The sequence below is a fragment of the Phoenix dactylifera genome, chromosome 4, assembly GCF_051530095.1.
Source record: "Phoenix dactylifera cultivar Ajwa chromosome 4, Ajwa_hap1_PhDact_Kaust_v1.1, whole genome shotgun sequence".
Lineage (NCBI taxonomy): Eukaryota > Viridiplantae > Streptophyta > Magnoliopsida > Arecales > Arecaceae > Phoenix > Phoenix dactylifera.
Genome location: NC_143193.1, coordinates 33,504,585 through 33,518,715, shown reverse-complemented (window position 1 = coordinate 33,518,715; position 14,131 = coordinate 33,504,585). Strand labels below are relative to the sequence as shown.

At 50.7% G+C, this 14,131-nt stretch overlaps 1 protein-coding gene across 13 annotated transcripts in view; it reads left to right on the top strand.

Annotated features, from left to right (window-relative positions):
• The window catches only part of LOC103697300 (F-box family protein with WD40/YVTN repeat doamin), a 65,698-nt gene that overhangs the window by 32,324 nt on the left and 19,243 nt on the right, over positions 1-14,131 (top strand). For 8 of the 13 annotated variants that reach the window (XR_015977122.2, XR_015977121.2, XR_015977123.2 and 5 more), the window contains one exon: positions 13,892-14,017. Coding sequence is in view for 9 of the 13 variants with exons in the window: in XM_039133871.3 (XP_038989799.3) it covers positions 13,892-14,017 (126 nt within the window). In the remaining 4 variants the exon portion in view is untranslated. The remainder of the gene's footprint in view (positions 1-13,891; positions 14,018-14,131) is intronic. The other 5 variants (XR_015977124.2, XM_039133874.3, XM_088719831.2 and 2 more) reach the window with 1 other exon arrangement.

Here is a 14,131-nt window from a genome sequence, read left to right as displayed (position 1 = left end):
CGACCCGGGGTCGGATCGCTGGATCAAGGGGCAGCCGACTCGGGGTCGGGCTGCGGAGCTGAAGATATCCGACTCGGGGTCGGATTGCTGGATCAAGGGGCAGCCGACTCGGGGTCGGGCTGCGGAGCTGAAGATATCCGACCCGAGGTCGGTTTGCTGGATCAAGGGGCAGCCGTAGTCTTCCTGGGCGCGCGTGCCGGTCACGTGGGGCATGGTGGCTAAGTTCCCCCGTAACACCTTTCATTAAGTTATCAAGCTGACCTCCTAGGTCAATGAAACAATTTAAGACAAGGTAGCCGCACAGCTATTGACCACATCGCCCAATTTTATGAATTTATGATGCGAAGTAATGTAGCTGAAGATGAACGTATGATCTTGAGCCGGTTTCAACGAGGCCTAAATGATGAGCTTAGGAAAGAACTTGTCCTTCGTGAAGTGGCCACCTTAGACCAAGCCTATACATTTGTGCAAAACTATGAGCAATTCTCCAAATCTATGTTTGCTAGGCGCCCTGACACCAGGCGGCTTCCCACTAGTGCCCAACCATCTGGACCCAGACCCCCAGTCGGTTCTGTCCCACCTAAACCCTTTTCTTCTCCACCTATCCAAAATCGAGATATTAAAGGCAAAGGAATTTTAGGTGAACCTCCAAAGACAAGCTCAAGAATTCAGTGTTTTAAATGCCAAGGGTTTGGTCATGTTGCCTCCCAATGTGCCAATCAGACCCTTGTTATTGATGCACAAGAACAGAAGGATGACATAGATAATTTGGAGGAACAAATTTATGAGCCTAATTTAGATGATATTCAAGATGTCGAAGACGAACCTGAGGAAGAATCACACACTTTAGGCTGTATCCGACCTACTCCCCAGATAAGCGCCCACGAACCTGACCAATCCACTATGAATGTAGTAAGGTGTGCAATTACCCAGCCTAAGGAGACTGATAACTGGAGACGAACCTCAATTTTCCACACTTACATTAAATGCAGAGAAAAAGATTGTAAAGTTATCATTGATAGCAGGAGCTGCATTAATGCGATATCTTCCAGCATTGTCGCTCGCTTGGGTCTGACTCCTGTGTCCCAACCTCAACCATATAAGGTCTCCTGAATCGACACGTCGTCCATTAACATTGAGGAACGATGTCTTGTTCCTATTCAAATCCTTTCTTATAAAGACACTGTCTGGTGTGATGTACTCCCAATGGACGTAGGTCATCTGATATTAGGTAGACCTTGGTTGTTCGACCTCGATGTCACCATCTACGGTCGAACTAACTCTTGCTCTTTTATATTCCAGGGTAAAAAGATTAAGCTTAATCCTTTACGGCCCAAAACACTAGATAAGAGTACGAACAAGAGTAAATCAAAGGGGGAAGGAACTCCATATTCTTAGTCCCATGGAATTTGAGAGGAACGTATTTAATGACTCTCCGGTGTTTGCCCTGCTAGTTAAAAAACTTCAGCCACATCTTAAAAGCACATTATCAGCTGAATCCCTCGCTATCCTCGAGGAGTTCAAAAAAGTTTTTCCTGAGGATCTCCCGGATCATTTACCCCCTTTGCGTGATATTCAGCACGCCATTGATCTAGTCTCGGAAGCTACTCTTCCTAACTTGCCCCATTATCGGATGAACCCTTCTGATCATGCAGAGCTCCTAAGGCAAATTAGCGAGCTCCTACAAAAGGGATTTATTCGGAAGAGTCTAAGTCCTTGTGCCGTACCTGCCCTTCTTACTCCAAAAAAAGATGGGACTTGGAGAATGTGTGTAGACAGTCGGGCTATTAATAGAATCACGGTCAAGTACCGTTTTCCTATTCCCCGGCTCGACGATATGTTGAATATGATGGCAGGAGCCACGATTTTCTCCAAGATCGACTTAAAAAGTGGTTGCCATCAAATCCGGATTCGTCTAGGAGATGAATGGAAGACAGCCTTTAAGACAAAAGATGGCCTCTATGAATGGTTGGTAATGCCTTTTGGCCTCTCAAACGCTCCTAGTACATTTATGGGAGTGATGACTCAAGTACTACGACCTTTCATGGGCAAATTTTTAGTCGTGTACTTTGACGATATCCTTATTTATAGCCAATCTAAGGAGCAACATTTAAGCCATTTGAGGCAAGTTTGTACGACTTTACGCAACGAGAGCCTCTATGCTAACCTTAAGAAGTGTTCATTTTTCACTCCTCACGTAAACTTCTTAGGGTATATAGTCTTCTCTGAGGGTTTATCTGCTGACCCTGCGAAAATCACTGCAATTGTTGAATGGCCTGAACCTAAGAATATTACTGACATCCGTAGTTTTCACGGCCTGGCCACATTTTACCGTCGTTTCATAAAGGGGTTCAGTACACTTATGTCACCTATCACAGATTGCCTTAAACGAGGTGATTTTCAGTGGATACGCGCAGCTGCTAAAGCATTTCATGACATTAAGAAAAGAATGACGGAAGCGCCAGTTATGCGACTCCCTGATTTTAGCAAAGTTTTTGAGGTGGAATGTGATGCATCTGGCTTAGGAATAGGTGGTGTGCTTAGTCAAGAACGTCATCCTATAGCCTATTTTAGTGAAAAGCTGAATGAGGCTAGACAAAGATATTCCACCTATGACAAAGAATTTTATGCAATAGTCCAGGCTCTACGGTATTGGCGACATTATCTCCTTCCAAATGAATTTGTTCACTATTCTGACCATGAAGCACTTCGTTTTCTTAACTCCCAAAAAAAACTTAATCATCGACATGCCAAGTGGGTTCAATTCCTCCAGGATTACATTTTTGTCCTCAAGCATATGTCAGGTGCTGCGAACAAAGCTGCTGATGCGCTAAGTCGACGAGTAACTCTGTTGTCCGCCATGTCTGTTTCTATCACCGGTTTTGACAGACTTAAGCTCAATTACTTGTCTTGCCCAGATTTTGGCCAACTCTATAATGGCCTAGCTGATGGACAAGGACCTTTGATTGATGGTGTTTATCTTCAAGACGGGTACTTGTTCAAAGCTTCCAAGCTCTGCATTCCGTGAATTTCCGTACGCGATTTCTTGATACGGGAAGTGCATGCCGGCGGTCTCGCTGGACATTTTGGACGTGATAAGACCATAGAAGAAGTTGAACGTCAATTTTTTTGGCCAAGTTTGAAACGGGATGTTGCTAAAATTATGGGACAGTGTCGCACGTGTCAACTAGCTAACCACGAAAAACAAAATACTGGCCTCTACACTCCGTTACCTGTCCCAGATCGCCCTTGGCTTGATCTTAGTATCGACTTCGTGCTCGGCCTTCCTCGCACTTTTCGGAAACATGATTCCATTTTTGTGGTTGTGGATCGTTTTTCTAAAATGGCCCACTTCCTCCCTTGTTCCAAAACTTCTGATGCCTCTCGTGTAGTCAAGATTTTTTTTGATGAGATTGTTAAGTTATACGGTTTACCAAAAACCATTGTCTCCGATAGGGATGTCCGCTTCATGAGCTATTTTTGGAAAATCTTGTGGCATATGGTTGGCACCAAATTTAAATTTTCTACTGCTTATCATCCTCAAACCGATGGCCAAACAGAACCGAAGTCTAGGTAACCTTCTGCGAAGTCTAGTAGGGGATCACAATCGAAACTAGGATTCTATTCTGCCTGTCGCCCAATTTGCATATAATTCGTCGGTCAATAGATCTATCAGGATGAGTCCATTTGAAGTGGTCCATGGTTATAAAGCTCGCAAACCTGTAGATCTCCTACCTATGTCCCCCCATATTCGCATTTCTGAGTCTGCACATGCATTTACACAACACATTCATACTCTGCATCAGGAAATTAGCAAGCGTATTCATATGAGTAATGCTCAATATAAGCTACAGGCTGATTCTCATAAGCGAGATAAACAATTTCAAACTGGGGATTATGTTATGATACGTATTCGGCCTGAGCGGTTTCCATCTGGAACCGTCAAGAAACTGCAGGCTCGTAGTGCTGGGCCCTTTCGGGTATTGCAATGAGTGGGCACTAATGCTTACGTTCTTGATCTTTCCTCTGATTTTGGTATTAGCTCCACTTTTAATATTGAGGATTTGGTTGCTTACAAGGGCCCCCTTTCTATTCCTACTGATCCTTTCACTCAGCCATCACTTGAGCTTGATGATACTCCTATTCTTGATTCCATACCATTTCCGACCCATCTAGCTTTACCACCAGCACAAAAAGAACATATTGATGCCATTTTAGATGAGCAGACTGTTTCTACCAGTGATGGGGGTGTTCAGCGTTTCTTGGTTCGCTGGTGAGGACGCCCGGAGTCTGATGCTACATGGATTACACGTGCGGAGTTACAGCGCATTGACCCAGATCTCTTGGAGTATTACCAGAGTCATTCATCGGGGTCGACTTCTTCTTACCCGGGGGGAGTTGGTGCGGACACGAGTACTGGACTGATTATTTTGCGGGATCATGGTTGTCGCAGGAGGACGGTCCAGCCACTTTCATTGTGGCTGGATTGATTGATGTTATTTTTTATTATTTATTTATTTTATGTGGTTAGGATTAATTTGCATATTGTCTTTTGAGGATCTTTTTCGAATTGTTTTCTTCGTTGGGACTTATTTGTTATTTTGTGGCCCTATATATATATATAGGGCATGCATTTGTTTATTTTTCGATGAATTAATGCAAGAAAATTAGTCTTCTTCTTCCTCCTCTCCTCTTTTCTTCTTCTTCCTCTTCTTCTCCTCTTTCATGCTGCCTTCCATCCCTTACATCCGTCCTGCATCACAATTCCTTCCCTACTATCCCAACAGAGCATCCGGCCAAAGCTCACCTCAAAGGTTCCAAAGTACTGAGGGACATTGCAAATGGGTCTGGCCCGAGCCAGACCGCTTTGTGGCCTTGGCCATGCTAGGCGCGCCGCAGCAGCGGCCTCCTACTAATCCAGCAGGGCATCCACCCAAAGCCCACCCCGAGGGTTTGAAAGTCTGAGGAGCATTGCAAATGGATTTGGTCGAGTCGTGGCTTTGGCCGAGCCATGGCCTTGGCCATGCATCGGGCGCGCTGCTGCAGCAGCCTCCTACTATTCCGGCAGGGCATCCGCCCAAATCCCACCCCAAGGGTCCAAAAGACCGAGGAGCATTGCCAAGAACCTCGCTTGGGTGCGCGCCCAGCTTTCCAAGATACGCGGCCCGGTCAGCCAGATCCCGCGAGCCAACCGCAGCCAACTGCAGCCAAAGGACAACTGCATTCCAGCAACTGCATCCAACCTTGCAGTCTATAAATATCCTTGAAGGGCAGAAGTGTGGGGCATCCATCCAAATTGTGAAGAAACCTGTGGATAGTCCACTTGTATAATTCGGCCTTAGGGCTTAGGCTAGGGAGAGCCCATTCCTTTGGCTAGCCTAATCTAGTGATTCCTTGATTAGGCTAGCCAGAGGAATGTCTACCTCTGCTAGATTGGGCTATTAGGGATTCTTTTTGAGTCCTTAGCAGATTGGGCTAGTGCGGGAACCTTGTATATCCCACTAGATTTATTTGCTGCACTTGTACTTTATATTCTTCATTCTAGTTCAAATGAATAACCACTGTGCAATCAAGTTCCATCCATCCAAGTTGTGTTCCAACTAACTTAGGCGTAGGATTCTGCTGCCATTTTCAATTTCTATGAGCAACCCTTGGCGTTTATCTTCCTACCGGTCCACGATAGCATTGCAACCCGGCTAGAAGCCAAGCAGTAAAGGAAGGCAATGGTGTGGGGCTTGGGGACCGAGAGCGCCCCTCATTATAGGCCGCATGCGCCCAGCGACCCGGTGCGGCGAGGTTCTTCCACGGCACGCAACAGACCTCACACGCACCGCGGCCGGGTGCGCATGCAATGGACCTCGTGTGCACCACGGCCGGGCGCGCGGTGCCTTGAGCCTGCAGGCCTTCGTTAGCGCCCAGTGCATGGGCCATCCAGCGGGCGCGCACGAGGACCGTACGGCACCATGTGCGCGCATCGTCAACAGCGCGCGCCTCCCAGCCGTCTTGCATGCCCGACCACGTGCGGTGCCCTGCCCGCGTGCAGTCAGCAGTAGCGCGCAGCACCCTGGTGAGGTTCCCTCAAATTTTGCCTTTGATGGCGGCTGAACCAAGGAGGACAACTACTTTCATGAAGCCAAGGTGGAGGCCAAGTCAAACCCAACCTCGCCAAATGCCCACTTGATGTCCATCGAGGTTAGCCATCTTTCCTTGTTGCCACGCCAAGCCGAACCTCACGTTAGGCTTGGCGAGAATCATTCGTTTCCCTTGGCATTGGGCTTGGCACGTGCTAGCCCTGCGCGCCCAGCCAAAGGCCACACGCAAGGGTTTGGCACGGCCATGCCCAATGCAATGGGCGCTCGACCTACTCGGGCACCACAGGACACCGCAAAGAGCAGGTGCACGGCCGGCAGACCGTGTGCACATGAAGGTAGCTGGCGCGCGACCACCAGCCCGTGCGCACACGCATGGAGCAGACGCGCAGCAATCAGCACCGCGTGAGAGCGGCCACGGTGCCTTTGGCCCAGGCGGCTAGGGCGCCCCAGGCCTCGGCCATCGCGCGCGCGCACAAGGAAGGAGCGTGTGACAAGCAGCCCCACGCGCGCGCGGCCTTGGAGCCCCAGGCCCAGACCGGCGGCGCGAGCTGCCTTGGCGCCCCAAGCCCAAGCCGGCGTGCGCGAGCGCACACACATGGAGCGGGCACGCGGCAAGCAGGCGCGCGCGTGGCCCGTCTGAGTCAAGCTGTTGGAGGGCGGCTGTCGGCCCCAAGTCGCCACACCAAGCCTTGTACCTTTGCTCCTTGCGGATGCTTTAGAAATGTAGGAATGCGGGCCGAACGGGTAATGCCGATTGTGTGCCGAGCTTGTGCCGCGGTGTGCCAAGCTCTTAAGTGACTGTGGGAACTAAGGCAAGGGGAGAGCCTACTGGCTGCAGCTTGACCCGACCCTTGACTTGAGAAGAAGACAATCACTCACAACAAGATATGTAGAGGAAAGCTTAAAAGATTGGTTCTATTCCCAAATGAAGCTACAAACAAAATATCTAGAGGAAACTATGATTGGTCTCCCCTAGCCCAAGTCCAAGAGCAAGCTCCAGGACCGAATAAAATAGGGCAAAGCCCTCCCAAGCCTAAGGCCGAAATACAAGAGACTACAATGTTCAAAGATCTAAGATTCTCCAATGGTGCCTCTCCAAGGCTTATTTATAGGCTTCCAAGTCCCCATGTGGCTGCCCAAAGAGGAGGCTAAGGCATGGCTTCCTAGGGCCTAGACATGGCCAAGGCCTCGGTGACATGTGGCACAAGGCTGCAGCCCTTTGGCACGGCTGATGGCATGGCTGCAGTGGCTGGGCTATGGCTGCTGTTCTGCAGTGGCTGGCAGGGTGTAGCATGCCTTGGCAAGGCTGGCAGCAAGGTTTGGCTGGGCTGGCAGCAAGGCAGGGCATGGTGGCTGCTGACTTGGCTATGGCAGGCTGCTGCAGGTCTTGGCAGCAGGCTGGGCAAGGCATGGCTGTGGCAAGGCCTTGGCAGGCCAATGGCAGGTGGCTGAGCATGGCTGCAGGGCTTGGCATGGTGCTGGCAGGGGCTGGCAGGGCCATGGACATGCCTGGCAGGGCTGCAGGCCAAGGCAGCAGGCCATGGCATCGCTACAGGGTGGAATGGCCCTTGGCAGGGCCCGGGAAGATGGCTTGGCTGGCCTGGGCGCAAGGCATGGTGTTGGCAGGCCATGGCTGAGGTGTCGTAGGGGCTGGCAGGCTGGGAGCATAGCCTGGCAGGCAGGCGGCCAGGCGGGCGGCATGGCCTTGGCAGGCCGCTGCAGGCGTCCAGCATGGGCGCGGCAGGGCTGGCTGTTGGCCCGCGGGGCTTTGCGGTCCCGAACCCCGCAAACCCCCGTACTTGCATTATCCGACTTCAGCAAGCCATTTCATGTCTTCACCGATGCAAGCAACGAGGGAATTGGCGCGGTGCTAGCCCAAGACAAGCGGCCACTAGCTTATATTTCCAAAGCCCTTGGGCCGTAGAAGAAAGCAAGGAGCACATATGCAAGGGATTCTTGCCATGTGTCTCGGCCGGCTGGCTTTGGTCGGGCGCTGCCTTGCAGGGCTTTCCTTGTTTGGCTCTCAGGCGCACGCGTGTTGGCTGGTCCGGGTCCAATGTGCGCGGGATCGGATTACTTGCTGTGTCCTTGGCTGGGCCTGACCCGTGCGCTGACCTTGGACTTGTTTGGCTTGGGTGCGCTCGGCCAGATGCAGCCTCGGCCGAGCCTTGCGCTTGCTGTGCCTTCTATGCGTGCGCGCCCAAGTGCGCACGCATGAGCTGGTGCCCCTGGTTGCCGCTCGTGTCCATGCCTATGTCTGGCATGTGCGCAACCCATCGTTGCGCGGGCGCCAAGTGCCCGCGAGGAGCGGGGAGGCGGCCTTGCTGTGCATTGGCCATCCCTGGGTCTGGCAAGGTTCGGGCGTGCCAGGCGGGCGCGGGCGCTGGGCGCGCGCTGGTGTGCGGGGCCTTGGGTCGGCCTGGCGCTCGGGCGTTGGCCGGCCGGGTTCTGCTCGGGCGCGCGGCTGGGCGTGCGCGCGGAGGGCTGCGCGCTGCAGGGCGTCGGGCGCATGGCTGCGCGCGGGCGGGCGTGCGGTCACCAGGTCGCGCGCGGGCTGGCATGTGGGCTGGCTGGTGCGCGCTCTTGCTGGCGTGCGCGCTGGTGGCCGCGCGTCGGCAGTGGTTGCGCGCAAGGGGCTGTGTATGCCGGGGGCTGGCTGGGCGTGCGGTTGGCTGTGCGCTGCTGTGGCTGGCTGGGCGCGCGGTCGGCCGTGCGCTGCTGCGGTGAGCGCCGAACCTCACGCAGGCGTTGGGCATGGCCAGCGCGGGGCTGAGTCGGTGGCTGGCATGGTAGGCCACTGCTTGGGCAGACCTCCAAGCCGTGGATTTGGCCCGTGCGATGATCTTGGCCGAGCTTGGCCTTGGCTGTGCTTGTTGGTATTTGGCTCGACGGGCTGAGGTGGCTATCACCATCCTGCTGTGCGGTACGGCGGCACGCACGCAGCCCCCTGCGCGCGTGATGGAGACCTCAGTCCGCCGAGCCCCAATTCGGAACATTTGGCCGAGCCCAACCTCGGCCAAGTCTAAGAAGCAGCTAATATCCACTGCTTGGAGGTCTGCCTAAGCAGTGGACAGCAGCTGGCTCAGCCCCGCGCAGGCCATGCCAAGCGCCCGCACGAGGTTTTGGGCCAACCACAGCAGCTGCGCGGCCAACCGCGCGCCCAGCCCGCAGCAGCCGTGCGCAGTGCCCTGTGCGCGCCCCTGCGTGCTCCCAGCCGTCAGCCGGGCCGGCCAACGCCCCAGCGCCAGGTCGACCCGAACCTCACCCGGACTGGATTCAGGCGAGGTTCTGGCACCAAAACCTCACCCCAGCCAAAGAGGCTCGGTGCACTGCCATGACACTAGCCCACGCCGCGCCAGCATCCAGCACACGCGCAGCACCTAGCTGCACGCATGCCACTGAAGGGCATGGACATGGGTGATGTCCAAGGGCACCCGCCCGTGTGCACGCACCTAAGCACGCGCGAACGGAAGAAGAAGACCCGAGCGCGACAAGTCCAAGGTCCGGCCAACCGACCGAGTGGCCGAGCTCAATCCAAACAAGCGGGTCAAGGGCGACAGCCAAGTTCAAGCCCGCGCACATTGCGCCCAAGTCAGCCAAGGGTGGGCCAAGCAGGCGCTCAACATTTGGCACATGTGCGCCCAACAAATAAGGCAAAGATCTGGCCGAAGTCCAAGTGGCGCCCGATCAAGCACTGCAGCCATCAAGACAAGTGCGCCCGGCCTGAAGCAGCAGGTCGAGATACATGGCAGCACGCCCAGCAGAAGTGCCCAGCAATGCGCACGGCTATAACTGGCCGTGGCACATGGCAGCACGCCCAGCAAGGCGCGCGGCCATAACCAAAGGGGCCCATGGCAGCAGCCCCAGTAGCGGCGCCCAAGCATCCGCCCAGCCAGATCCCATGCGCATCAAGGCAGAACCAAAGGGGGAGCCCGCAGGCTCTCCCATAGAGATTTGGCGAGCAGATTCATGGGCGGCCTAGATGCAGCAGGCCGCCGAACCAATGGCCAGCAGAATGCCATGTCAAGGATCCGCGTGAAGGGGCAACAAGCACAAGGCACATCTTCAGCCCGACAGCAAGCCAAGCATTCAAACCACAGCGGACACATGGCAACCGGTGCAACCATCGGCATAAAGACATTCCTTCCTTGATAGGTTGGAATTCAAATTCAAACCGAAGCCGGCCAAGCACCAACTTATGCAACACATGGCTAAATTAGTTTGAATTCAAATTCAAATTGATTTGGCCAAAGTAGAAAGCTTTTGAATGTTGAAGGCAATCTGCCAATAAGGCATTAGGCCTATAAGAAGAGGCCATTAGGGCCGAGCCAAGCATCTTATCATCTATCATATTTTGAGTCATTGTAAAGGGTTATCCCTTAGGTCCCTTAGGGGTCATTTGGCCGAAAGGCTTGGGCTAGGGTGGAGAACATCACTCCCCTTAGATTGTTCTTAGGATAGGCAAGGACACTTCCCATCCCTTGGCCAACCATTCCTTGTAATTTCGTTGTCTTCTTGGAATTGAATCTCAGTTATTTCCCCACATCATTGATTCATTTCCCTTGCCGAATCCCTTGTGTGGACTAGTTTTGGTGAGGGCCAAAGGCAACAAGAAGAGCTGCGTTACCCACAAGTCGGTCCCAAAGGCACAAGCCAACCGAATCACTTCATCCTTTTGGGCGATTGGGCCGGGGATCGGGACCGCAAGTCCCTGGGTACCCAACACTGGTGCTTTCATTGAGAGAATTCTTCAAGGAGATCGTCGGGAGCTCGACTAGTTGAGACCCACGGAAGGTCGATCTCAAGAGGTAACGCATTCTCTTTCGAATCTACATTGTTCATTGCAATTCTTATGAGATCTGAAAATTAGATCCATATTTTTCATTGTTTATCTTGTGAGATCTAGTTTGGGGTTAGAATTTTTATCTTGTGGTGAGTGAAAGTTTTTGTAAAGGAGATCGGATTATTCTTCACTTTGCTCAAAAACTAGAAACTTTGCCATATGGGGAGGCTACTGGTAGTACCCGGCAATATGCAACCCAACTATTCGGTGCTAGAGAACTAAAAGGCCGGCACGGGTGAGGCTACTGGTAGTAGCTCGTGTCGTAACCGCTCTACACGGGATAGGGAGCAAGTGATTCAACAAGACGAATCTTGTTGGGTTGAGTGCTTAAAAATTCTGTATTTTTACCATCCTTGTACAACCCGCGAGGGTATTTGCATTTGCTTCGTAATACTACTCATATTGGAGGGCTGGATCATCCTTTGGGTGACGGCCATCGGAGGTTTGGAGTGGTTTTCATAAGGGAAAAAAATAGAAGAGTTGTGATGGAGTCAGGTGGAGATTCTAACAACCAAAAGTTGATGGAAGCCATAGAAGGGAGTAGTGCTAGGCTAAGCAATATCTTGGAGAATGTGATGGAGACATTGGCCGCCATGAGGAGGGAGAGCAATGCTAATGCCGAGAGGCTAGAAAGAAGATATGGAGAAAAAGAGAGTAATGGTAGTGATGGTCTTCAAAATGAGAGAAGAAGAAGAGGGAATAGAGTAGAAAGAGGAGAACAAGCATTTGAAAGATGGGCCGATGATATCCAAGAGGAGGATCGGCCAAGAGAGTATGAAGGGGAGGAGAGTGAGCCCCAAAGAAATCCTCTACATCGAAGGCCTTATGGCCGGAGAGATCGGGAGGAAAGGAGAAGAAGAGATGAAGATGATGATATTAGGGTTTTGGATCATCATGAAAGGATCCGAAAATCGAAGATTGATTTTCCTACATTTGGAGGAGGAGATCCATATGAATGGTTAGACAAAGTGGAGCAATACTTCCTAGTGTATGAGAGCCCTAGAGAGGAGAAGGTGACTTTAGCTAGCTACCACTTAGAGGGGAGAGCCAATAGGTGGTGGAGGTGGCTAAGGAGCATCTATGCTAGAGAGGGGAATCGGTTGGGATGGACGGAATGAGTTCTTGGAACAATGGGGACCATCTCCAACCATCAATCATCATGGCCAATTGGCCAAATTGAGGCAAGAAGGCAAAGTGCAAGACTACATCGACCAATTCCACCAACTTCAAACAATGGTGGATGGGTGGTCCGAAGAAGCACTCCTTGGTACTTTTGTTGATGGGCTCAAGTCATGGCTTTCCAAAGAGATCAAGCTCAAGCAGCCCTCATGCCTTCAAGATGCAATGAGGATGGCCGAAATCCTAGACCAAAGTGGCTTCCATGACCGGCGGCCAAACAAAGAACCATCCAACCGCAAGGACTCCAATCCCTTGCGAATGAAGCCTCAACATTCTGCAGCAACTCCCTCCAAACCACAGCAACATGATGTTAGAAAGCTCAATCGAGAGGAGTTGCAAGAGTACATCAAGAAAGGCCTATGCTTCAAGTGTGGTTCCAAGTGGGAGAAAGGCCACAAATGCAAGCCCGGCCAATCCTTCGCCATCCACCTTGTGAGCAGCAAAGATGAGGCCGATGAAGGTGCTACATCATCCTCCGAAGGTAGCACCATTGATGAAGAGAACCATGAAGTCGAAGCCACGAGATTCGCCCACGAAAATGCTGAAGTTTCCTTGCATGCACTATCCGGAGTGCAACGCCCATCTACTATGAGGATGATGGCATGGATCGGAAGACATGAGGTGTCCCTGCTTGTTGACAACGGGTCCTCTTGATGGATATCATTTCATCATGTGTCTACCCAAAATCTGTTTTCTCATATTTTACATGCTAATGAAAAGCTTTAATCTTGAAACCTAGTTCCTCATTCAATATGTTGATGATAAGAGGAAATAAATAAGGCTAGAAAAACAAGGAAACAGGAAGAAAGAGCGAGAAAGGATCCTTTAACTCTGATACCAAAAGTAGTTATCAACTACAGAAAATAAACAGTAAGAACATATGATAATAGAGAAAATAGAAGACTACTAGAGATAGAAGAATCAGTGGAAAGAAGTACTAAAGAGAGAATAAGAGAAGGGGAGATAAGATAGGTGAACTATGGCTTCTTTTCTTTCTTTCAATCAAATCATCCCGAAACCATATGTGAAAAGTGAAGATTACTAGTTTATAGACTTGACACCCTAACATTGTTAAATCTTGGCCCTTGAACTTGAAACAAATCTTAGTCATCAATTAAAACATAAGAAAAAAAAAATCTGAAAGAAACAAAAGAGCCTAGTTAGTTGCTGCTACTATACTATGAATAGTTCTTGCTACCAAGGTTCGCCGTCTCAGTACCGAACTCCATACTGGTTGTACGGGACAGTACGAAATTTTTTCGACGTACCGAATGTCGGTATGCCATCCGTACCGGGTACCGGTACCGAATTGGTACGGCATGGCACGCTCCCTACCGTCCGATTTTGGCCGATACGGCGAACCATACATGCTACAGTTCATGAATAGTACCTATGAACAGAACCTGCTACGGTAATGCTACAGCAATTTAACATTGAAGGCCTTTTAGTCATAACTACAACTCTGTTGAAACATGGACTGCTTGGAGTTTTAAAATTGGTACTCTCCCATATCAAAAAGTCGTCGTTGAATTAGGTGAAGTGGGAGAAAAGGGAAGGAAGGAGGTTTTCTCCAGTATATTCTGTACTATCCCAGAACTAAACAGCCATACAAGTTCATCTTACAAACAATTTGCTGCTTTGGCTATTTTATTATATTTCAGGTGTTATTGGCTAGTTTATTTATCCTTTTTCTGTAATCTTTAGATGGAAGTCTTGTTCTCCTAAAACTAGTGGATCTTTTATCTGCTTTAAATCATTTGTTCGTTTATTGATGCAGCTATGTTGATCCGGAGGCTGTCATTGGTTGTGATGACGGCAGAGCCCGTATTTTTGATATGTACAGTGGGAGCTGCTCTCGAATCATTAGGTACATGTTGGAAGAACAAGGAATCTCATGTATGATGTATGCTATGCATTTTTATTTGTTATTACAAGATGTTGCTTTTTGAGCTTATTTAGGTCCACCAATATTTCGGAGAAAAAAGTCATTTTCTCCAAGCATGTTTTGTTAGGTACT